This window comes from Lathyrus oleraceus, chromosome 5 (assembly GCF_024323335.1).
Source record: "Lathyrus oleraceus cultivar Zhongwan6 chromosome 5, CAAS_Psat_ZW6_1.0, whole genome shotgun sequence".
NCBI lineage: Eukaryota > Viridiplantae > Streptophyta > Magnoliopsida > Fabales > Fabaceae > Lathyrus > Lathyrus oleraceus.
Window position 1 is genome coordinate 143,046,168 of NC_066583.1, and position 25,498 is coordinate 143,071,665.

The window sequence follows — 25,498 nt, forward strand, 5'->3', positions numbered from 1 at the left end:
ACCTTTTGTAAATTCATCATCTTTTGTTAATAATGCAAAAAAAAAGGAAAAAAGAAAGTCGATTACTAGAACTTACGTTACTTGGTTAATTGAATATAAACTCCAATTTTATGCGGATTGGTCATTTTCCCCCGAAAAATCTGATAATCCTATTGAGATTGTTTCGTTATAAGAAAAACGATAATGGATGATGAAAAGAATAATATTTTTTTTTTAGCGTGGTTGATTATTTATTTTGATAATTCATATGAATTTTATTTTATCATACAAATCTCTTTTATTCTACCACCTTCCTGGAGTTCAGTCTTTGGAGAATTTTTATTAAAAAAATGAATGATATTGTTGGAAATAATAAAAAGACAATTCCTCTTTAATATAGCTATTTGTGAAATGATTTTATGATTAATAAGCAATTGATTCATGTACAGATTATACATTAAACTACTATAGTAGATTTTTTCTTTATTCTGGCCAATTATTGCAAGTTCGCAGTTGTTTGTCAACTAGATTGTGCTTTGGCGTAAAGTTGTGCTCCACCTCCCAGCCCGATAATATAAAAAAAAAGAAGACTAAATGAATAATGAATAAAGGAAAGTTATTATGAATATGGTCATTCTTGGATATGTCTCTATTGCTATTTTTGTTACATGTTATTGGACGACTAATGAATTGAATTCTTTAAAATAAAATGAAAGAAGGTTATAACCAGCAAAATTCTATTAAATCCATATAATAGGAAAAAAATCAAATCTATTTCTTTCTACTATATTGTCTATTACAACCATAGGATAAAAATAGAATATTTCATTTAAATCTATTCTATTTGTATTTGTTTCAATCAATCTGAAATAATAAAAAAGCAACGCAACTTTTATTCTTCTTGTTTTCATTTTTAGATTTTCGATTCTTTTTAGAATCCTGGTCGGTAACTAATAAATAAAAATAAAAATCTTTTTAGTATTCCAAAACTTAATTTGATTAAATTGAATAGAAATATTCAAAATAATTAGGTTTGAAATAATAATCCGTTTTCAATTATGTGGATTCCCGGGATATCAAGATGACAAACAATTTCAATATTTGTTTGATTCAAATAGTTTTTTTTCAAGATTATATATACATGAAATATATTACGCTACTGAGATACATTAGAATTTTTAAATCTAGATAAAATTTTATTTCATTAATTAGTATTAATAAAATAGTTAAAAACCGGAAGAATCCAACTAAAAAACAATTGATACAGTTTGATGCCTTAACTCAATTATTATTATTACCTTTAGAATCCACTTCTTCCCCATACTACAAGGGAAAGAGAAAATATAAAAATTACCATTAAAGCAGCCGAAGCAAGTCTCTATTCCATATCAATATGAATCAATTCTTTTTTATTGTTTAGTCATTTTTCTTGTATTATTTTTGTTTATTTTTTTGTTTTCACTAAAAAATGGATAATATCTTATAATAATAATGGAATCGCTGGTTCAGAGTCAAAAAAGGATTTATTCCGTCCTAACACCATTGACGAAATATTCAATTAGAACATCTAGTAAGTTCTTATCAGATTTGGAGTAGAATTGAAAAATTGGAAGTATAAATAAATAATAAAATATACTTAGAAGTAGTAAGATAATGAATCATACTAATAGGTAGGAATACAAAGACCTATGCTTAATCCATAGTAAATTCTTTTACTATGGATTACCCAAAAAAAAGAGTTTTTTTTCTTAAACCGGAAATCAAATAGAATTGTTATTTTTTTTATTATCTTGTCGATCAGGCGATACCTAAATTTGAACTAGGGAAAAAGGATTTGCATACCCCCTCCTTACCACTCGGCCATGCCACCCAAATGATACAAAAAAAATAGATTAGAATATAAAAAAACTAACGTATACCTTTTCAGTCACAAAAGAAAAGTAAATTCTTTGGGACAAATAGCAACCGTTAACTACAAATTCCAGAAGAATTAAGGAATCTTCATTTTTTCTTAATGAGAAAAATATATATAAATTGATACATAACAAATCAATATTATTATGAATTTAATTGATATACACTGACAGTGTAAAGATTTTTTACACAGTCAGTTAATCACAACCACTAATTTATTTAAAAGGTTTGACTTTTATTTTAAATATTTAAAAAGTAATCCAGACGAATGATTGTGATGCATTGACAGTGTAAAACTTTTTACACTGACAGTGTATAACAATTAATCTCTATTATTATACCTTTTTTTATAATCCTTCAAAAGTTCAAATAAAAGGCGGGGATAATATCTATCCTTAAATATGAATTTATATTGACCATGAATCTCAATAACCAATAATTGGAAATATGATAAGGAGAATATCCAAAATATTCTAAAATTTCCAATTCATCTTAAAATTGAAAATCAAATAAGTCGTATCTTATTCAGACTGATAAAAATACTTGCGGTTATAGTTAAAATTGCTAGTAGAAAACCGAAATAATTGGTTACAATGGACATAAGGAAATTAGATGAAATATATTCTTTCTATACATATGTTTATAAAGCACTTTCCAAAGTTTCCATTTTTTTATGGATAAAAATAGGAAAATAAGAAAAAAATACCACTTGAAAGATACAATTGAAAATAGTTGATTCATGTATCAATTATTACGGACGAACAAAAAGAAAAATAGAGTTACATAGGTAAGAAATCAATTCATCATCCGTGACATCTACCCAGCATGTGATTCCAAATCAACATCAACTCATGACATGAAAAGCTCTATCTTTGTAATTCAACCAAGAAAGACCCGTACGTAGAATTTTTGTGTCTAATATAAGAATAATAAATCTTAATTTTGAAGAAAAAAGGATTTTTTTTGTTTTTATATTAGTATCCATTGTCTGCATTCACCGATATAAACACACATATAAAAAAAAGTAAATCCCCACCACTATTGCATATTGTTACTTATCGGATATAGAATAGATATGTTTCTTTCCTACAAATAGAATGTTCCTTTGTTGCTAAAAAAACTAGATCAAATATAAATTCTTTAATGTGAGATAATTTACAAAAAGGGGAGGTCCATAACGTAGTTTTTTACAGTGCAATAGAGTTACATAGTGTCTATTTTTTGTTAATATAAGGGGTATTTTCATGAGTTTGCCTTGGTATCGTGTTCATATTGTTGTATTAAATGATCCCGGCCGTTTACTTTCTGTCCATATAATGCATACAACTCGGGTTGCTGGTTGGGCCGGTTCGATGGCTCTATATGAATTAACAGTTTTTTATCCCTCTGACCCTGTTCTTGATCCAATGTGGAGACAGGGTATGTTCGTTATACCCTTCATGACTCATTTAGGAATAACCAATTCTTAGGGTGGTTGTAATATTATAGGATGCACTATAACGAATCTAGGTATTTGGAGTTACGAAGGTGTGGTCGTGGCAGATATTGTGTTTTCGGGCTTGTGCTTTTTGGTGGCTATTTGGCATCAGTTCTATTGGAATCTAGAAATCTTTTGTGATGAACGTACTGGAAAACCTTATTTGGAATTGTCAAAAATATTTGGAATTCATTTATTTCTTGCAGGGGTGTGTGTTTTGGTTTTGGCGCCTTTCATGTAACATGATTGTTTGGTCCTGGAACAGGAAGGGTACAATCCGTAAATCCCGCATGGGGTGTGGACGGTTTTGATCCTTTTGTTCTCGGGGGAATAGCCTCCCATCATATTGCAGCAGGGACATTGGAAATATTAGCGGGTCTTTTCCATCTTAGTGTGTGTCCACCTCAACGTTTATACAAAGGATTGTGTATGGGAAATATTGAAACCGTCCTTTCCAGTAGTATCGCTGCTGTATTTTTTACAGCTTTTGTTGTTGTTGGAATTATGTGGTATGGTTCAGCAACTACCCTGCTTGAATTATTTGGTCCTACTCATTATCAATGGGATCAGGGATACTTCCAGTAAGAAATATATTGAAGAGTTGGTGGTGGGTTAGTCGAAAATCAAAGTTTATCAGAAGCTTGGTCTAAAATTCCTGAAAGTTTAGCTTTTTATGATTACATCGGTAATAATCCGGAAAATGGGGGTTTATTTAGAGTGGGCTCGATGGACAATGGAGATGGAATAACGGTTGGTTGGTTAGGGCATCCTATCTTTAGAGACAAAGAGGGGCATGAACTTTTTGTACGTCGTATGCCTACTTTTTTTGAAACATTTCTGGTTGTTTTGGTAGATGGAGACGGAATTGTTCGAGAAGATATTCCTTTTCAAAGGGCAGAATCGAAGTATAATGTCGAATAAGTCGGTGTAATTGTTGAATTCTATGGTGGCGAACTTAATGAAGTCAGTTATAGTAATCCTGCTACCGTGAAAAAATATGCTCGACGTGCTCAATTGGGTGAAGATTTTGAATTAGATCATGCTACTTTAAAATCGAATGATGTTTTCCGTAGCAGTTCAATGGGTTGGTTTACTTTTGGACATGCTTCATTTGCTCTGCTCTTCTTTTTCAGGAACATTTGGCATGATGCTAGAACCTTGTTCAGGGATGTTTTTTTTGGTATTGATCCAAATTTGGATGCGCAAGTAGAATTTGGAGCATTCCAAAAGTTGGTTGATCCTACTACAAAAAACAGGGAGTCTGATAGAAATATGTTTGTTCCTTTTCAATTCGAATTTTTTGTTATTATTTGAATTTGATATAGGGAACTAGAGAAATATTAATTTCAATCATTCCATTTTGTTTTACTATTGTTCTTTCTTTTTCTTTATCCAGGAGTTAATCTCTCCACCCCAAAAGAGGTATGAAAGTTATAATTGTAAACCACGATCAAATCTATGAAGCATTGGTTTATACATTCCTTATAGTCTCGACTTTAGGAATCACTTTTTCGCTATTTTTTAGAGACCCCCATAAAGTTCCAACTAAAAACATGAAATAATTTTGAATTATCTTAATTGAAGTAATGAGCCTCCAATATCGTAATATTGGGGGCTCATTACTTCAATTAGTCCCGATGGTCTTCGAATGGATCTCTTAGTTGTTGACAGGGTTGCCCAAAAGAAGTATATAAGGCATATCCAATAAAACTTACAATTAAACTGGATATAGAGATGACAATTAGGGTTGTTGTTTCCATGATTCTATAATATCAAGACTACAATGGATCTATAGGGTAAGATCCTTTTATCTACAGCGGAATGGTATATAAAGTCAATAGATCTCAATAAAAAAATAGGACTTATGGTACACATACCGTTGAGGGTAGTTCTAGATCTGGTCCAAGACGAACTGTTGTAGGAGATTTATTAAACAATTGAATTCAGAATATTGTAAAGTAGCTCCGGGGTGGGGAACTACCCCTTTGATGAGGATTGCAATGTCCCTGTTTGCGGTATTTCTCTATATTATTTTAGAGATTTATAATTCGTCCCTTTTACTGGACCAAATTTCTATGAATTAGAGAATTCGATTCACAAGAACCAACTAACTAGCTTTTCAATAGAAAAGTAAAGTTTACCATTTAGATCGTTCCTTTTTAGCTCATTCCATTTTGATTTATTTGGTAGTTCGACCGCGAAACTTCTTTATTTATGTATTTCCAGAATATGAGTGTATGACTTATTATAATGGATACGTCATCTTATCTTGATAGATGGCTTTACCCCCGTCAGATATTCTATACCAAAACTGGTTCATAGAAAACTGGATGTATTGGTTCGCGTAAGAATCCTCGTAAAATACCAAAGGGGGTTATTTATATTCAAGCTAGTTTCAACAATACCATTGTGACTGTTACAGATGTACGAGGTTGGGTGATTTCTTGATCCTTCGCCGATTCATGTGGATTCAAGGGTACATGAAGGGGGACACCATTTGCCGCTCAAATCGCAGCGGGAAATGCTATTTAAACACTAGTCGAGCAAGGCATGCAATGAGCAGAAGTCAGGATAAAGGGTCCAGGTCTAGGAAGAGATGCAACATTAATAACTATTTATAGAAGTGGGATACTATTAAAGGTTATACGGGATGTAACCCCTCTACCACATAATGGATGTAGGGCTCCTAAAAAAAGACGTGTGTAAAACTAACAATAAACTTTAAAGAAAAAGATTTCAAGAGAAATAAACAATTAAATCAAGAGTTTCATAAAAATATATTACTATGATTCAAGAAAAACTAAAAGTATCGACTCAGACACTACAGTGGAAGTGTGTTGAATCAAGGGTAGATAGTAAGCGTCTTTATTATGGACGTTTTATTCTGTCTCCACTTATGAAAGGTTAAGCAGATATAATAGGCATTACAGTGCGAAGAATTTTGCTCGGAGAAATAGAGGGAACATGTATCACATGTGTAAAATATGAGAAAATACCACATGAATATTCTACCATAGTAGGTATTCAAGAATCAATACATGAAATTTTAATGATTTTGAAAGAAATTGTATTAAGAAGTAATCTGTATGAAACTCAGGAGGCGTCTATTTGTTTCAAAGGTCCTGGATATGTAACTGCTCAAGACATCATTTTACCACCTTCAGTGGAAGTCACTGATAATACACAACATATAACTAACCTAACATAACCTATTAATTTGTGTATTGAATTACAAATTGAGAGAAAGCGAGGACATCATATAAAAACACTAAACAAGATTCAAGATGGAAGTTATACTTTTAGATGTTGTATTCATGCCTATTAGAAATGCAAATCATATTATTCATTCTTATGTGAATGGAAATCAAAAGCAAGAGATATTATTTCTAGAAATATGGACAAATGAAAGTTTAACTCCTAAGGAATCACTTTATGAAGCCTCCCAGAATTCGATTGATTGATTTATTCCTTTTTTACATGCAGAAGAAGAAAACTTAAAATTCGAAAATAATCAACACAAAATGACTTTGCCCCTTTTTACTTTTCATGATCATGATAAATTCGTTAAGGATGAACTAAGGAAAAATAAAAAGAAATTACATCGAAATCCATTTTTATTGACCAATTAGAATTGCCTCCCCGGATATATAATTATCTTAAAAAGTCCAATATACATACAATATTTGAACTTTTGAATAAGAGTCAAGAATACCTTATGAAAATTGAACATTTTCGAGTAGAAGATTTAAAATTTATATTAAACATTTTACAAATCAAAAATCATTTTGTATAAATTTTAAATCCATTGGATTTTTTTGAATCTTGCACAAATCAATCTATTTAAAGTAGGTCTAAAATGAAATAGATGTATCTAGGGATTAGTCATTTCAAAGTGAATTTTCCCTAGATACACAATACACTTGTCATGATATTCTATTTGACAATAGAATCAATTTAAAAAAGACCTAACGTTAGGGATTTTTCAATAGGTAATGTTGCTCCAATATCCAACCAAAGAGCCACAACGGTACCAATCAAAAAGACGGTTATTACTACTGGACGCCGAAATGGGTTTTGGAACTTATTAACATTCTCCAAAAAAGGTTCTGTTAATAATTCCGCATGTACTTAAATCATTAAAAGAACGCCCAATAATTTATTATGTATGGTAGGAATTATTTGAAACACGAGAAAGAAATATCATTCGGGTAATATTTCCAAAGGAGTTGCAAACGGATCTGAGGGTTCCTCAATCATTGATGGTTCGAGAACTGCTAAGCCTGCGTTATATGCAATAGTCCCCAGAATAACTACTTGAAAAATATATAAAAGATCGTTAGGCCATGCGGGTTCGCCATAATAATTATGATCAATCCCTTTGGCCAATTTAGCTCTTAATACAGGATCAGTCAAGTCAAGTTGGTAAAGTAGTCATACTTCCTTCACCAACTTGATTATTTTTTTATGCCAATAGGTGTTCCAAATATAGGCTTTAAAGTTTCTGGCGATGATGAAACTTCTTGGATTAACTTATACCATCAACTTTTTTTCGCCAGACTACTTTTTTTAGGTCAAGAGGTTGAGAGTGAAATATCAAATCAAGTTTGTGGTATGATGATATATCTCAGTTTAGAGAACAAGTACAAAAACTTATATCTGTTTATAAATTCTCCAGACAAGGAGGTTCTATCTGGAATGGCCATTTTTGATATTATGCAATTTATAGAAACAGAAGTACGGACAACAAACAATATGCGTAGGATTAGCCGCTTCAATGACATCTTTGATTTTGCTAGGAGGCGAAATTACCAAACGTCTAGCATTTCCTCACGCTTGGCGCCAATGATTCTTATTTGTAGAAAAAAAGAAGAATATGCCTACGCCAATATGAAGTAAAAAAAAATATGGCACTCTGAGTTCGATATGCAAAAATAATTTTTTTTTCAAAACAATTTGAATATATCAAAAGAGTAGTAGGAAAAAAGAGTATTTACAATTTTATCTTATCTATTAAAGCCTCTGTTTTTTTACTTATTTGAAAAGAAAAAAAGGAAACTTTGTGATTGTGGAATAAAAAATTAGACGACATAAGAGAGCAACGGATCATAGTCTTTAAAATTTAAAAAATATTCTTAAAAAAAAAAAACTGATTATTGGATTCTTTACTAATCTATATTTTTTTGTATTTCTTTAGAAAGGTAAAAAAAAATGAAAAATTGGAAATAGTACCCTATGCTATATAACAAATCAAAAAGACGTTTGCCTATCCGGTAAGATTCATCTTCTTGAATTAGTGGGTAAAAACAGAAGCCGGATACTAAGATTAAAAAAAAAAGTTTATCAATGGGCCCAAAACATTTAACCCTTACATTTCCGTTTTAACCTTCCGAGGGAGGCACTTTTGATCGTGATCATGTTGGTACTGCCGAGTAGAGTGTGTGACAACATGTATTTCTCTCTTCAAGTCAATTTTTAGGGTTCCGTTTCATTCGATTTTTTATCAACAGCCACACCAGATTAGATTAGAGTATATCACTATGGAAATTACAAACTCCAATGTCTCCGATGATCCATTTCCGCCGGAAAACCAACACGACACCGGCACCACAATAGCGCAATCCGTGAACAAACTCAACGACTTGTCGATTTTTATACAAGCTTTCAAGAACAGGTATGATGAACTGCAAAATCATCTTGATTTCATCGAACACGCCATCTCCACAAGGACCAGTGAACTCGAAGCCCTAGCCACCACCACCGCAAAGGTAGTCATTGTTCAACCGGAATCGAAATTGGAATCAAAAACCGATGACAAAGTAGCCGAACAACAACAACATCAACAACAACCAGAAGAAGAGCCAGAAGAGGAAAGAGCAAAAGAAGAGGACAAAAAGGAAGAAATTGAAAAGGGCGATGAGTTTCTCTTGCTTTGCAAAACGATGAATAGCCGTGGTTTGCGTAGGTATATACTCACGCATCTCTTTGAAACAGCGTTGCTCAAGGAACAAATCCCCGCTGCTCTGAAAACTGCGCAGGAACCGGCAAAATTGGTGTTTGAATGTATTGGAAGATTTTACCTTCAGGGAAGCAAAGCCTATACCGTAAACTCACCTATGATTACTGCAAGGCAAACTTCGGTTTTGGTTTTGGAATACTATCTGATATCTGGTTGTGTTGCGAGTGAAGCAGAAATGGAACTTTCACTGAAGGAAGAAGCTGCAGCTGCAGCTGTTGCGTGGAGGAAGAGACTCATTTCTGAAGGTGGTGTGGGTGCTGCCAGTGAAATGGATGCACGGGGTTTGATTCTTTTCCTTGCGTGCTTTGGGATTCCTGGTATTTTTAGGAATGAGGATATAGCTAACTTGGTTCATTTGAGCAAACCTGCGGAAATCTCGCATGCTCTTCGCAAATCTAAGGTCCTTTTTGGCAGAGTTTCTGGTATGTATATACAGCATTTTGGAATCTCAGATATCATAATAATAATACTCATGGTTATGCTTGTTAGTTTCACTTTAGACTTTCATTACCGTTTAAATTAGCATATATAAAATGGAATCCATTTTGTTCAGTCTTTCTTATTTTAAGAATTATCTCATACTGAATGAGACTCTGATTGCAACTTATGAAGATCAGGGCTTGAAATAAGTCTAAGGAGGAATTTTGTGATACTATAACTATTATTCAATTTTGAATGATGCTGACATGCCTTTAATAGTTACATATATGATATGATATGATGCCTCCTTGGTATGAATGCCACCTGTTATCTCCGAGTCAGTGCAAATTTTAGCTATAAATTCACTCCCCACCAACCATTTGTCAGACTCTTTTATAACTATATTTTAAGATCAGTTGGTGCAGATCCCTGTGTATAGCATACTGTTGTATTTTTCTAGACTGGTTTACATAGTTATATTATGATAACTTAATCTAAAACAAACATGGACATCTCAATTTCCCCATTTAAATGAACTTTTTAAGGATGTGTTGCTTCAATCATTTGGTGAGTAATATAACCACACAATACCCTAGGCATTTCCATTTTATATTTATGAAGCAATTGCATGCTTATGCAGTTTATGGTTTAGAGTCTATTCAGTATCTTAATTGAAGGTTTTACTGTGTGTGGCTGAACACATTCTCTCTTTTGATTTGTCTCCTTCAGATTTAGCTAGTGTAGTTCTGCTAATGCCTTTACCATATTTTGCCTTTCTTGTCGTAAGCATATATTGTTGTTCGTTTTCGTGCATGACGACGTGGTGCCTACACTTGTTATCTCGGCTCTAGTGCAAATTTTGGCCGCAAACTACACACGCTACTAACCATTTGTCAGAGTCTTGCAACCATTTGTTTTAAGGTCAATGTTGACACTTGGTACAACAAAACTTTTGCTTAAAATTGAATCGAAAAAAATTGCCCTCCACCTTTTACATATCCACATTCATAAAAAATTAAAAGGTTTTTTTCAATCTACTCTTATTTTATCCCTCCCAATAATAATATCATCTCTCGTCGATTGGGCACACCATAAGGAACTCGGGAAACAGGTTCTGACTTGGGAATTTTCAGAGTAAGATAGGGGTTTAGAGAAAGGAATGAAAAAAGGCTTATTGAATTAAAAACAAAGGGCCAATGAAAAAATATTCCACCCAAAATTTCCCTTTCACATATGATCATTTGGTCAGTTCACGAATCAAATTTCCCTCATGCTATTCAAACTCTTTTACCTGACTACCCTCCCCTAGATAGGTTATAACTGTTACTAAGTGAACTGGCATCCATCTGACTATGACCCCATTCCTATTTATTCTTGTGTATCCTATCACACAATGTTTTGTTTGAATTCCTGTTGCTTTCTCATATTTTGAAACATAACTTTTTCTCAATCCCGCCGATTATTTATTTTGGCTACAGATATTACAGAGGGAATGATGAAAAAGGACAAAGTTGTTGAAGCTATTGAATTGGCTTATACCTTTGGGTTTGAAGAGAAATTTTCTCCCCGGACAGTACTAACTTCATTTCTACATAAGTCTAGTGAAACTTGGAAGAAAGCAAAAGAAGCACGTGATGATCCTAGTTTGCTGGTATGTTCTAATTGAGAAGCTAAAATTGTTTATTTGTTATGCTTCATTAGCCGACTCTACTTAGTGGGATTAAATTGGTTGTTGGTTGGTTATGCTTCATTATTAGGTTTGTTGATATTTTTTATATATCGATCTTTGACAGAAGAAAACAAACGAAAAATACTTGACTGCTTTGAAATCTGTAATCAACTGTTTGGAAGGTTTCAAGGTTGACATTGCAAAACTTCTTCCAGAGTGGAAACTTAAGGATACAATTCTCCAACTGGAGAAAGATATTAGTGATGTCGCCAAAAAATTTGAAGACAATTCACCGCCCAAGAGAAAATTGGATAAAAGCAGTACTTCAAAGAAAGTGAAAGGCCCAGACACAAAACGAACAAGGTACGATGTGAGAGATCCTTTTATGGCATCACCTTCAGTAACTACCTTGCAAGGGCAAAGGATTGCTAGTCTTATTGATGGTAATAGCTCATATGATACTTCATTAACTGCACATTATCTGGAGGGTAGATCCTATGGCTACCCAAATCCCTATTCCATTGCAGCATCTGCACAATTTGGATCTGTTTCAGGGTCGTTGCCAGAAGGTTATATTGGAAGGGGAGTGTCAATCGACAATGTTGGGGCAATGCCGAATATCAACAGCTCTCTGTATAGTAGATTGCATAGTATAGATGAAGGGGTATTATCTTACAATAGGTCAGTCGATCAGAGTTTTGCAGGACAGCCTTCATCGGCACGAGCAAATCATTTATATGGGAGAGTATCTGCAGAAGGTTATCCAAGTTTGCCAGATCATCACTCTATTGGTGCTCCTAGTCGCGGGGGAGGCTCTGATTTGTATAGTTTTGCTGATTCTGTATTTGATTTGTAGTCATTCCGGTGCAGCAATTCTCCAGTGGCTTCTGTATTTTGATAAGCTGGAAGCAAACTTCATCCCAAACGATAGTCAGCTTGGATTTTTTGTTGTTGATTTTTATTAGAGTAGACATAGGATTGACACATGCAGATAACTAACTTGGTCAGCAGTTTTTAGCTGTATCATTTAAATTAAATTGTTGTAGGATTGAACTCATATAAACATCTCGTTAAATCTGCATATGATACGGAAGGAATTATAGCATGGCATTTCACTTAATGAGTTCCTCAAGTGGTTGAATTTAGTTTGGTTGTTAGGTATTTTATGATTACCTAAGACATCAAAGTTAAATATTGTAACATGATGATTTCAACTTAAGCATAATACTCCCTCTATTTGTTATTCTATTTTTTATTATAAGTCAGCTTCGGGAAAAAATGGTTTCTCAAAATTATAAGTTGTTTTAATAATTAATGTTATTTTCTCTATTATATTTTAAGTATTTATTATTTAATTTTTAATTTTTTTAAATTATCTTTTTTATTATTATTAATAAAAGACAATTTTGTGAACTTATTTATAATTTTTCCTTTTCTATACAATAATAATTACGTTTTAATACGTGTAAAAATTTAATTTAAAACGATTTATAATAAAAATGGGTCAGAGTAAAGATAGGTGTTGAATTAGAGATGATAAAAAGTATTTGTTGAATTAGAGGATTGTGTTTTTAAAGGATTATAATTGATTTATGACAATGAAGAAAGTAAATAATAAATAATAAACAAAAGGCTTTTGATTTATCTCTAATTTTCTTTTAGTTCTCCCTTTGTAATATAAATATTATGTTTTTTCTTAATTTGTTTTTTTTTAAAATAATTTATTTAGAATTTTATAGTTACAGAGGTAAATGAAAATCCGTTCAACTACTTCAACCATGGTCTTTCTTTGGCAGCAGTCTTACCACTAAATCAACTGCTTCAATTTGTTAAGTTTTTCCTCATATATATATATATATATATATATATATATATATATATATATATATATATATATATATATATATATATATATATATATATATATATATATATATATATATATATATATATATATATATAAGGGTTAAGATTTTGCCAATATTTTTGTTTGACTATGATTGCACCAACTGTTTTGTGTGGTTCAGAATGAATCCAAAATTGTATAAATAGAGATTATGTGTTGTTAAGAAAAACATCTTATAATGCCAAGTTTTTGTTTAAGGCAAAAATGTAGGAGAACACGACATGTCTTGCCCTTCTAAGATCCAAGTTGAATAATGTGTTGTCTGACACCGAGAACAAAAAGGTAAGTAAGATCAAAATTTGTGTAGACTGGATTGATACAGATGGAAGTGTGAAATATGATCTTATTGAGTTGAAGATAATGAAGATTTGAAAGTTATGTGGAGAACATATCACCGTAGACTAACTAAGGGACCCAACGAGTTTGATGCGAAAATGACCAGATCAATCGACGATAAAATCAAGATGTTGAAACGTCCAGAATCATATGGTAGTGTTTAGATTTTCTTATTTATTATTGTTTTGTTAAGTTATGTAATCATATGTCTAATTTATGTAATCGTTTGTCAAATGTTAAGTTATGTCCATCTTGCATCAATGGAAGTGCCAAAATGTTATCTAATAAATAATGATGTTTAAATGTCTAAGTAATACTATACAATATACAAATAATACAAAAAGGATAATAATATGTAAATAGGTTTCCCACGGGCTAGGTGTGTTGCCTGTGATGCCAAAATATAAACCTCGCCATCTGAGTTCACCAAACTCATGAGGTTATCATAATGATATCTATCATTTACATGCGTTGAGTGTCTTCTACACGATGGGGAGGTGCTGGAGGCGGCGACACATTATCAGAGGGTCCCACAGGGTCCATCATCACCTTCATGTTCCCTATGTGGATGATACGAGAGTGTGATACAACAAGGTACCCATCCACACACTCCGCATGGAACTGAAGCTTCACTACATGATCTTTACTCGCATAGATAAAAATCAAAACGAACTAACAAACCATCTATCAATACCCTCAGATGGAATCGCAGGGACTGGTCGTGGGATGTCTTGTTAGATGGAATCATGTGGCCTAGTGATAAGGTGCTGCTACAAGGGGAGGACTATGGTCCTAGGTTCAAAACTCATTGGGACAATTTTTTCTATTTTTTTCAATCTTTTAATATCCAAAGCAATATATATATATATATATATATATATATATATATATATATATATATATATATATATATATATATATATCAATCGGGATCAAATGACACCAATGTGTTAAACTTAATAACATGACACTTCCGATAACTCTTTACTGCATATTCGTATAACAAATTTCACCGTTGGATTAAAAGTTATTATCATATAGATCATGTCTAAAAAATTTAATATCAATCGGAAATCATTTGACATGTCAACGAGATACATAAAAACTAATGTGTTACAAAATTGTATGAAAACCGTTAATTTTTATCATTCTCTTTAACATATTAAATGATTTTTGATTGATGTAAAATTTCATAGGCTTGATCTATATGATGATAGTTTTCAATCAAATAATGAATTTTGTTATGCGAAAATAGGATGAAGAGTTATCAGAGGTATCATGTTACTAAGTTTGACACTTTGATGTCATTTGATCCTGATTCATATATATATATATATATATATATATATATATATATATATATATATATATATATATATATATATATATATATATATATATATATATATATATATATATCCATGCAATGTGAGCGAGTTTCGATTTACCCATTTCCCCTCTAATTAAAAAACCACATGGATTTTTTTTTATTTTTAAAATACCACTTAAATTGATCACGGTCAGCAAAAATAAGATTCATTGCAAAACTTTAACTAAAAGGACAAAACAAAATACTGTTTATATTATAATGGATAAATCTAAAAAATAATTATAAAAAGATAAACAAAAATTCGCTCAAATTGGAGAGAATAATGTATATTTAATCCTTCAAATAATCAAGATCAAATCAAAACTAAAAATATTCATATAAGATATACTAATTTTTAATAAAGAGGACTTAGCTATACCTATGATCGAGAAACAAAATTTAGTATAAAAATATTAAATTGAAAAAAAAATTAAGTAATGAACTTAAAAGACTCTAAAAATCACCTTTGACAATGAGTCATCAACACCTCAAAATTAATATGTTTTTTTGGTCCTTAAAACAATAAATATTTTTTGAAAATTTGTAACTTAAGCTTCAAACATTATATCAAATTACTTTTGAAAAATAAATAAAACGTATCATCATTAAAAAAAATCATACTAAAAATCACTTTTATCTAAATGATAATCAATTGGAGTTTCAAACAACTAGTCTATTAATTATTGTGCAAACTTACTTCACTTCCGCACAATCTCATCAAAATTTATCTATAGTGTTTATAAAGAGGTTAAGAAATTATCATTTGAATACTAGAACATTGTTCCATTCAAGAAACAAGAAATGGTGGATATGAGATCGTGAATCTAACTTTGGCTGTGAAAAAGCTCTTCGAAACGACGAAATAAAGGGCGCTTGCAAAGTTAGCACTTCAACGCCTAAGTCGGCCAATGAGTCAAAGTAATAAAAATAAGTTATTGAAAAAACTTACCTCCAGATCTGTCGTGGAACACATTATACATGAGAGGCGGTTAAAACCGCCCCAAGTTTTCTGGCGTACAATGCGGTAATCTGTTAAATCATATCTAGCAGTGAATATCAGCTCGTGGAGTGGATCAAGTATAGATCCAATATTTGTAGTGGAAAAGATTTGGAGAGTCGGAGTGAGTAATCTTAGGATTTGAGTGCATTAAATTCCAGTCTTGTCATCTAAACATCTTTACAAGGTTGCTTTTACACCTGGCCTTAGGTCCTTGTGGTAGGGTGTGGCATTCCCGTTTAGGATGTTCAAGTGCACTTAATTATCGTTATGATCTCAAGGTCAATTAAATAATTTATTTTCGTATGACTATATTCCTTCATTCTGAATCATCGATTTATCTACCTCACTCTACTATATAAGGGTTATTTATCCTTTCAAACCGTGTTACCCCTTTCTGCGTAAATTATTTCTTTCATCTTTTATCTTGCTAACTTTAACTATTTATCCCTAAGTTATGGCGGTGTATTGCTTTGTCTATATGTTTCTCTCTTTGGTTTTCACAAACCCATTGGACGTTCACGCTTAAGAGTGACCCTTCACTGTAGTTTTCTTCCCATACTTTCAGTTTCCCCAGTAACATTTATATCCTTATTGTTTACTGTTGTTGCTTTTTAGTTTTCCTTTTAGTAATGGCCAACACATGAGATGAATATGCAAACACTAAGAGATACCTAGTGATGATATTATAAGCGATGATTAATCTCACGTCGGGGTAGAAGATCCATAAAAATTAAATGCCACTTCTTTGGTTGTCCCACAAACCCTTGCAAACCTTATTGTTTCAAAAACTTTGACGTGGAAGTATTGCACCATTTGAGAATCACTTCATCCCAAATACACCAGGTAGCGCGAATTGTTGTTAAGGTGTTCAAGTATTGGTGTGAGTACTGGGGTAGAGTATCAACTTTGAAATTATTTTTAAACATCTTCCATGTAACACGTACTTATGTGAGACAGGAGCAGGGGCAAGGGTTTCTCTTGCTTCACCATTCCAAGAAGGTGTTTGATGTTTACCTTGATAGCTGGAAGAGTTTAAATAACCATTACTTCCTGGTCACTCCCCAAAGTCAAGAAGCTCATTCTACCTTTTGTGTTCTTCCTAAAGACAACCCTTCCCTTTCATACCCTATTGTTCAGAGTCGTCCAAATGTGGAAACAAAATTTGAAAATGATGGTTTTGGGACCACTTATTCTAGTCTAAAAAAAAGTATGCATTTTCCTCTGACTCTCTTACCCTGGAGGAAGGAATATTGAAGGAGTATTTAGTCACTTTTCGAGATAACCTAGTTTACGAGAACATAACTGGTCTCTCAGATGCCTACTTAGTATAAGAGGTGATATATTAATACCATTTGATTATAGAAACAACTAGTGTTCAAGAGAGAGAAAATATTTTTGGTGAGATGGGAGAACTTGTCTTTCAATTTTTCTTAAATGTTCTTTTTTAGTATTAATTCTTATTGTCTTCTTCAATTCATCTTGCAGATAACACAAGGTTGGTTCGTGACATCTTTAAGAGGAAGAAGGCTCAAGCAGTGAAGAATACACCTCTGTCTCCTTCTCAATATACAGTTCAAACCTAGTTGAGATAGCAATGAAAGCAACCCAAGAGGGGGATAATTCCCTGCTTGTTCGACATACATAATTGGCGTAAAGTAGATAAGAAAATAGGTTGGACCAAGGGAATTCGTCTTCAGAAGGTTGGAGTAAAAAATTACATGAATTGTCCAAGGACCGAGGGATCGTGACAAGGGTCCATCTCCCGAGGAAAATTTTGCAAACAAGTTTAAACCTTCGCAACCCATTTATGCGAAAGTTACTATGGGCGACCATCATGACCCAATGACCTCACACAGCCGAGGAAGTCCAATCCTGCTTCGCGAAAGAAGACTGTGCTTATATCCATAATCTATTTTATACGACCAAGTTGGAATTGATGATAGAAATGGCATTCCATATGTACTAGTGGTGACTTCTCGAAAAGTGTATCGATAATGTCGCAGTAATAAAAAAATCAAATCCACAAGGACTGCTATTTAATAAGACAATATTGTGTAATGCGTAGAAAATAGTAAATTTGTGTGTGTGTGTGGGGGGGGGGGGGGTCGACTTTAATTGAAAAAAGAAAATAAGGTGTTATGAAAATAGTCCGAAAGTGGTCAGGTTGTGTATAGAATTCCCTATTTTTCTATGGTTGATGTTCGATGCATTACATGAATGGTATCGTCCCTATAATCCCACAACAAATTAACAAAACTGTTATACCAAATTCCTTGGTGTAAAGCTCATTGATCTATACTCAGAGTTTTCTATCCCTAGTCCACCAGCGTAAGAAAAATTAGGCAATGCAAAGGAATGTTAATTCCTAAGCCACTACTCAGAGTTTCTTATCCCTAGTCCATCAGCGTAAGCAGAACAATTACCCTAGGTCCTACACATAGACTAATGGTCAGTATTCCCTATGTGTCCAAAATCAGATTAAAAGAGTATCTCACATAAAAAGCATTAAAAACAAGGTGAAATTCAATAGAATTATAAATCAAATACTCATGCAATATCAAATCAAACATATGTCCCAACAATTAGAGTTGTCAAAATGGGCTAGCCCATATGGACCGGTCCGCCCGACCCGAAAAGTTATAGGGCTTGAGCCTTAATATTGGAGTTCATATTTTTCAGGACTTTTTTAGCCCAACCCTAAAAATTCCGCTACCCATTAGGGCTAGCCCGTATGGGACGTGGATAGCTCGTTAGGCCCGCGTAACTATAAATCTAAAATAAAAATATTAATACTTATATTGTCTTACTCCAAATAACACATTGATTATTCTCACCTCACTAAATTTTATATCTATTCTATTAAATATTTCTCTTTTAAGTCTTATACATTAATATAATCAACACTCTTTCTTCATATTCTATTAGTTTCTATTATGTTAAATATTCGAGTATTATTGTATACAGTTTAGACATGTGTTGTATTTAAAAAGACACTATCGTATTTATAAAAGATAATATAGTACTTAAAAATGTATTATGTTTAAAATAATATAACTTTTAATTTCATTTATAATAAATATTATGGGATTTTTATTTTTATTTTTTATTTAAAAAAAGCCCGTTTAGGACTGGGTAGTTCGAAGCCCATCTAGAGTTAGGCTCAGGTAGTAATTTTCGAGCCCATATTACAACAGGGCTTTTTTGACCCAGCCCTACAAATCCCGAGGCCCATTTAGGGTCGGGTAACCCATTTTGACAGCTCTACCAACAATATCAAAATAGGTTCATCAAACACAATCTAACCTAAAGAGAATTAGCTACTCATAGTGCAAATTACAATACCATAAACAAATAAGAAGGTTGCAAAAGAAATCTCTTGAAGATTTGACCTTCAATGGCTTCAAATGCTTTCCCAAAATCACTTATGATGCTGCAAATCCTTGTTTTCCCGTGTAGAATTCAGAACCCTTGAAAAAGTACTGACTTCCCCTTTTAAAGCCTTCATACTAGATCAAAACGCGTCAGAAAAAGTCTAGAAAAATGGCCATCGTGTGCGTGATAACCTGCATTGCATGTGTGATGCTGACTTTACTTTTAAATCACGCACGCGATGCTGCACGATGGCCTACGTGATTATTCCAGTGTTTGCACGCTTTTTGCCCCCATTTTCACTTGATTTTTACTAAGCCCTTATTTCTCCATATTTAGTCATTTTTACCTCTTTCTTTGGCATTTATTCTTCATTTTTGCTCCTTTTCAACTTGTTTTGATCAGTTTCTTTGACCGAAAACATGCAATGACAAAGTGTCATCAACTAGGGTGCCCCTTTTATGTCTATAACATTTTTTGGTCAAGGCAAAATGTTGGAATAAAAAAATATTGTGAATGAGAGGGAGCTTCTAAAGGGTCAATATGACATTATCCTTTATGAGCATAATAAGCTCCAAGAACAACTTACTGGTCTTAAAAAGAACATAGAGGGAAATGGTGTTTCTTACAAACTTGCTTAGGAGGTCACCCTCTTGGAGAGGTCACTAGAAGAGAAGGAGAACAACTTAGGGGAGATCCAAACTTCTTTTAAAGCTGATAAAGAATTGGGAGAAGTCTAGGAAACCATGACTTCTTCTTCCTTTAAGGTTACATAGGCAGAGGGTGTTCTCTAGAAAGAAAATGATGATTATACTCGCCATGCCTACTCCATTCTTCGATGATTTTCACCATTAGAAATGATTATTCCTTCCACTATTATTAAGGTTAAAGATACAAGTATTTTGTTAAAACAAATAATTACCAAACCAAACACAAACAACCTAATGTTTTAGCCAACGCAGTTCTAAAGTAATAGCCCCTCCGTTGATGCAGATTACTCAACTGCTAACATTCTATATCTTCAATGAACTTGATCCACAAAACTTGATAGACCCAATGACCTGCTCCAAACTTCAATTTTGCCACATCCTTTACTCAAATCTGATGAATACTTGTCTGAGTGATTGTTCTATCACTGAATAAGGATGACTCCCAACTTTGTTTTGCGAAAAGCTTTACTCGGATCCACCAAAGTCTTCCTTGGAGTATGAAGAAAAATATTGTCTTGCTTAATAAGAACCAATCAACGATGAACAAAAAATGATTCTTTATCCTGATACAAACAACAAAACTTCACACACAAAACATTAGATTCCCTAATGTGCCTCACTCTACCTCTCACACTCAATCTTTAGAGTTGAGACCTATAATAATGATTTCTTGGTATAATGTTGAATATGATGAATATTATATAAATAATCTCACAAAAACAATTGTATAATTCTCACACTCTCAATATTCTAGGAGATTTCTCACAAGATTGAATTTTAAAGATAGTTTGTTGGTGAATGAAGAAATATTTTTCATGGTTTCTTTCAATTGACAAAGAAAATATTAGGTTTAGATGATTTTTCTAGGTTTTCAAAATAGAAACATTAAAAATATTATCAAGGAGTTTCTCTCAATTGTGATCAACAAATGTCATTGACTGACATCGTTAAATATTCCTTAAAAGAGAAAACAAAAGGGTTTAAATAGGTGCTAGAGGTAAGGCATAAAAATATGGAAAATGAACAATATGAATTGAGTCAAGTCATGAGTTATTTCTAATTATTTGAATCAAGCTTGGGTGTGTGATTCGATTCAAGCAATGTGTGATTCGAATCACACTTAGTTTTAAATAAATTTGGATGACTTTGATTCGAATCGTCAATCCTAAGATTTGAGTCCGGAAGTATTTTGATTCGAGTAGCAAACTTCTCTGATTCGAATCAGACTAGCAGATGCAAACTCTTTACTTCCAAGTAAGTTCATGATTCAAATCAAAATATGTCTGATTCAAATTAAGACTTCCAAAAACCTTGATTTAAGACTTCTAACTTGAGATTCAAGTAACACTCTAGATTTTTACTACCATTAAATTGTAAAAAGGTTAAAACACATTTATATGGAATCAAATCTTATAGATTAAATGGAGAGGCATATTATGGTACATATCTGACAAATGAGGCATACAGTTACATGAAAATTACAATCAAATAATGCAAGCCCGATAGATCAAATTGCAAACACACATAAAATAAATAATTGACAGAACATCAAATAAGTGATATTGAACGCAATACAATTTCGGAATGAGCTTTGTTATTCTGTTTATTGATAGTTGTATTGTTATATTTGTATAAGTCCTAAACTAGAGTGTCCTAATTGGGAATCATATCACCCAGGAGATTACTTGGAGACCAGCCCATAGGTATTCATGACGTGTGAGTCAAGAAAGAGGGAGTCTTCACTAGCTCTTAAAAGATAGGTGGTTAATAACCTCCTCTGATAAGGGGGAGAAGTTGATGCCACTAAGGAGGATTCAAACCCTAGATTCAAAGAGCCTATATAAATACTCTTCTCCTCGAGGGAAGATGAGAGATCATTCCTTACACCCAAGAGAGCACAATGCTCACTACGACCTTACATACACATACACTTGCTCCCAAACATCACCGATCATCAACAGAGCCTCTCACCTCACGTGGTTAAGACTCCTAAACTACCTCAAAACAACACTATATGAAGCTTATCACCGTCTTTGGAAATCCATAACCACCAACAATTATTATAAACCTACTAAGGCCTACGAGTATCCCTGTCCTTGCAGGGGGGATATGCACACATGTACTTTTTCACTAGTATAGTGGTGCCCATCGTAGGTCCCCGATAAAACTAACATGGAATACACACTCTTTATCATCATCACCCTTCCCGTTGTTACCCTTCACTCCTATACTTAGTTGCCTTTAATTATGGTTAATATGAGAGCTTCATCCCCTACATCAGAAGGTATCAACAGTAGAGTTGATGATGACTCCCTGGCGGAGATGCAAGCCGCCATGGACAAATTACGTCACCATAACCTGACGTTGAAAAATGATGTTCACAATATAAGACAACGCCAATAATATTCCAACCCTCAAGAAAAGATGTAATTGTTGGACCCTTAACCACTCTCCGATGAGATATAAAGGGCACATGTTCCAAAGGGTTTCAAACTTCCTTCCTTGCCCAAGTTTGATGGACGTAACGATCGATACGAACATGCTTTCTCCATCAATATACATATGGCTATCGTATGAGCACCCGACTCCTTGAAATGCAAGCTGATATCAAGAATTTTCAAGGACGCCGACCTCATGTGGTATATGGGTTTATCATGTGCTTCTATAAATAACTATTAGGAACTGGTAAAGAAACCAACACACCAATTATTTGCCACGCTCCATAGGAAAATGTCCATGGGTAGACTGTTTAATATATGCCAGGGTCCATCGAAGTCGGTGAGAGACTATCTCGTTCGCTTTAATGAAACTACCGTTAGGGTCGTCTCATAAAACCAAGAAATGTATGTGGGGGTGTTCCAAAATGGACTTAAGTGTTGGTGTAAGCCCTAGAGGCCAATACTTTTGGTACTTGTATCGAATTATTTATTAATAATAAAAGGCATTTTCTTTATTATGGTTGATTAATAAAGTCCCTAGAATAGATAGTCCGTTTAATGTATTAAGTGTGACTTAATCATGAGAACACATTAAACATAAGGACACTATTCTTAAAGTATCCGTAGTCGAGCTTTAGTGTGAAGTGGGATAACATTAAAGCATTAAGACTATTATGTTTGTAGACTGATGATCACATCTCATGGATCATGGATAAAGAGTTATCAAGTCTTAAACATAGGTATGAATATTAGGAGTAATATTTATACCGGATTGACCCGCTATGAGAATACTATATAGAAAGTTATGCAAAGTGTCATAAGTTATTCTCATGGTGATAATAGTGTATACCACTCTTCGACCTGAAACCACTATGGATCCTAGATGTAGAGTCGAGTGCTTTGTTGCTGATCCAACGTTGTCTGTAACTGGATAACCATAAAGATAGTTGATGGGTACTCTACGAAGCATGCTGAGGGACATGAGTGTCCTAGATGGAATTTGCCAATCCTGCGTAACAGGATAAATGTCTATGGGCCCAATATTGAACTGGACAAGGGTGACACGGTCTATACCTTGTGTTCAATATAGACATAAGGGCAAAGGGGTAATTATACACATAATTATTATCACAGGAGGTTTTGTCAGATCACATGACATTTTCGTGACTTGGGTAGCAGTGATGTGTTGCTAGATACCGCTCACTGTTTATTATGTTAAATGCGTGATTTAATATAATTGCCAACGTCGCGAAAACCTATAGGGTCACACACAAAGGACGGATTGATGAGATATAGAGTAACTAAGGAACACCGTAAGGTACGGTGCACTTAAGTGGGAGACGAAATATGGTAAGGTACCAAATACTTAAGTGATTTTGGGCATATTATAAGATATGGGCCAAAATATACTTAAGTGGGCTTTTTAGCTTGAAGCCCACACAAGTGGTTCTATAAATAGAACCCCTTGGGTAGAAGCATTGTCACTTCAATCCACTCAGACAGAAATTCAAGTAGAGACTTGGAATTTTGTTTCCCTCTTTCTCTCACTCAAAGCCTTCATTCATAACAGCTAGCACTGCGATTGAAGGAATCCGTTCGTGTGGACTGAGTAGAGACGTTGTCATCGTTCAACGTTCGTGATCACCCCGTGGATCTGTATCAAAGGTTTTGATCATTATCAGAGATCTGCACCAAAGGTTTGAATCGCCACAAGAGGTAACGATTCTATCACTGATCATGCCCATTCGTAAGGATCACTAAATGGAGAAATTTTTAAATTCCGCTGCGCCTTGGATGGCAATTCTCTAACAGTGGTATCAGAGCCACTTACAAAACCATGAATCTGATATTTGTTTTTGTTCTGTAATAATATGATTAAAGACAGAATGAATCAAAGGTTAAATTGAGATCGATCAAGTTACATATATGTGATATATGTAATCCTGATGCAAAATACATTATATATGATATAGTGTTCTCGTTTCGTTCATTCAAACCCTCAATGATTGTTTTCCTTTGAGCGATCAATGGTCGTTTGCTTCTTGATCCGACATTAGTATGGTGAACCAAGGACGTGTTGATCAATCATACTGAATTAACAATCGAGATGTGTTTGACGGTCTGAAATTGGTGCATCAGGGTTAGTGACGACACAAGGGTTGTGTTGTCAGAGAGTTATGCGATTGGGGTTTGAACGCACAAGAGTTGTGCTTCCTAAACACTTTTTTGAACAGTGTTAACCGGTTAACGCGTATGGTTAACTGGTTAACGGAATGCGAAATAAATTTTTTGAGATTTTCAAACAGTGTTAACCGGTTAACGCTTTTGGTTAACCGGTTAACGCAAGACGAAATTCAATTTTCTGAGTTTTTCAAACAGTGTTAATCGGTTAACGCATTTGGTTAACCGGTTAACGCAAGGCAGAAAACATTCTTTTTAGATTTCAAACAGTGTTAACCGGTTAACGCATATGGTTAACCGGTTAACGCAAGGAAATTTTCACCCGTTCGGCTAACTCAGTGCTTTAAAAGTGTCAAGTGTTGATACGAAAAGCGACATCGATTTTAAATGAATTGTTCATTGAAATGTGATGATCGGTCGTCGAAATTTAATTTGATTAATTAAAGGAATTAATAATAATAATAATAATAATAAAGTGTTTATTATTGTCTTGTGGTGATCGGTTATGGCCTTAGATTTCCTTTGTTTTGTTTTAGGTTTTTAAAATACGACATGCGTGTCGTGCCTCTCTCTTAATCTCCCAAATGTAACTTCTTTTCTCATCTCACTCCCTCGTATGTAAAACGAGTTTCTTTCATGTAATGTAATGATATGAAGAAAGCAAAGAAGTCAGTGCCAAAGGAGGACAACCTTGAAGATCTTGCTTGGAGAAGC

General features: G+C 33.5%; 1 protein-coding gene and 3 pseudogenes across 1 annotated transcript; 3 read left to right on the forward strand and 1 right to left on the reverse strand.

Moving 5' to 3' along the window:
• The first annotated feature begins 3,137 nt into the window (after nucleotides 1-3,137).
• Nucleotides 3,138-3,955, forward strand: LOC127078763 (photosystem II CP47 reaction center protein-like; annotated as a pseudogene).
• A 2,200-nt stretch (nucleotides 3,956-6,155) lies between these two features.
• Nucleotides 6,156-6,673, forward strand: LOC127079302 (DNA-directed RNA polymerase subunit alpha-like; annotated as a pseudogene).
• A 651-nt stretch (nucleotides 6,674-7,324) lies between these two features.
• On the reverse strand, nucleotides 7,325-7,801 carry LOC127079303 (cytochrome b6-f complex subunit 4-like; annotated as a pseudogene).
• Nucleotides 7,802-8,662: 861 nt separating this feature from the next.
• LOC127078764 (protein FRIGIDA) lies at nucleotides 8,663-12,595 on the forward strand. The gene is made up of 3 exons (XM_051019199.1): nucleotides 8,663-9,808; nucleotides 11,285-11,457; nucleotides 11,600-12,595. Exons 1-3 carry the CDS (start codon nucleotides 8,908-8,910, stop codon nucleotides 12,329-12,331), a joined length of 1,806 nt encoding a protein of 601 aa, XP_050875156.1. The 5' UTR covers nucleotides 8,663-8,907; the 3' UTR covers nucleotides 12,332-12,595.
• The last annotated feature ends 12,903 nt before the right edge of the window (nucleotides 12,596-25,498 follow it).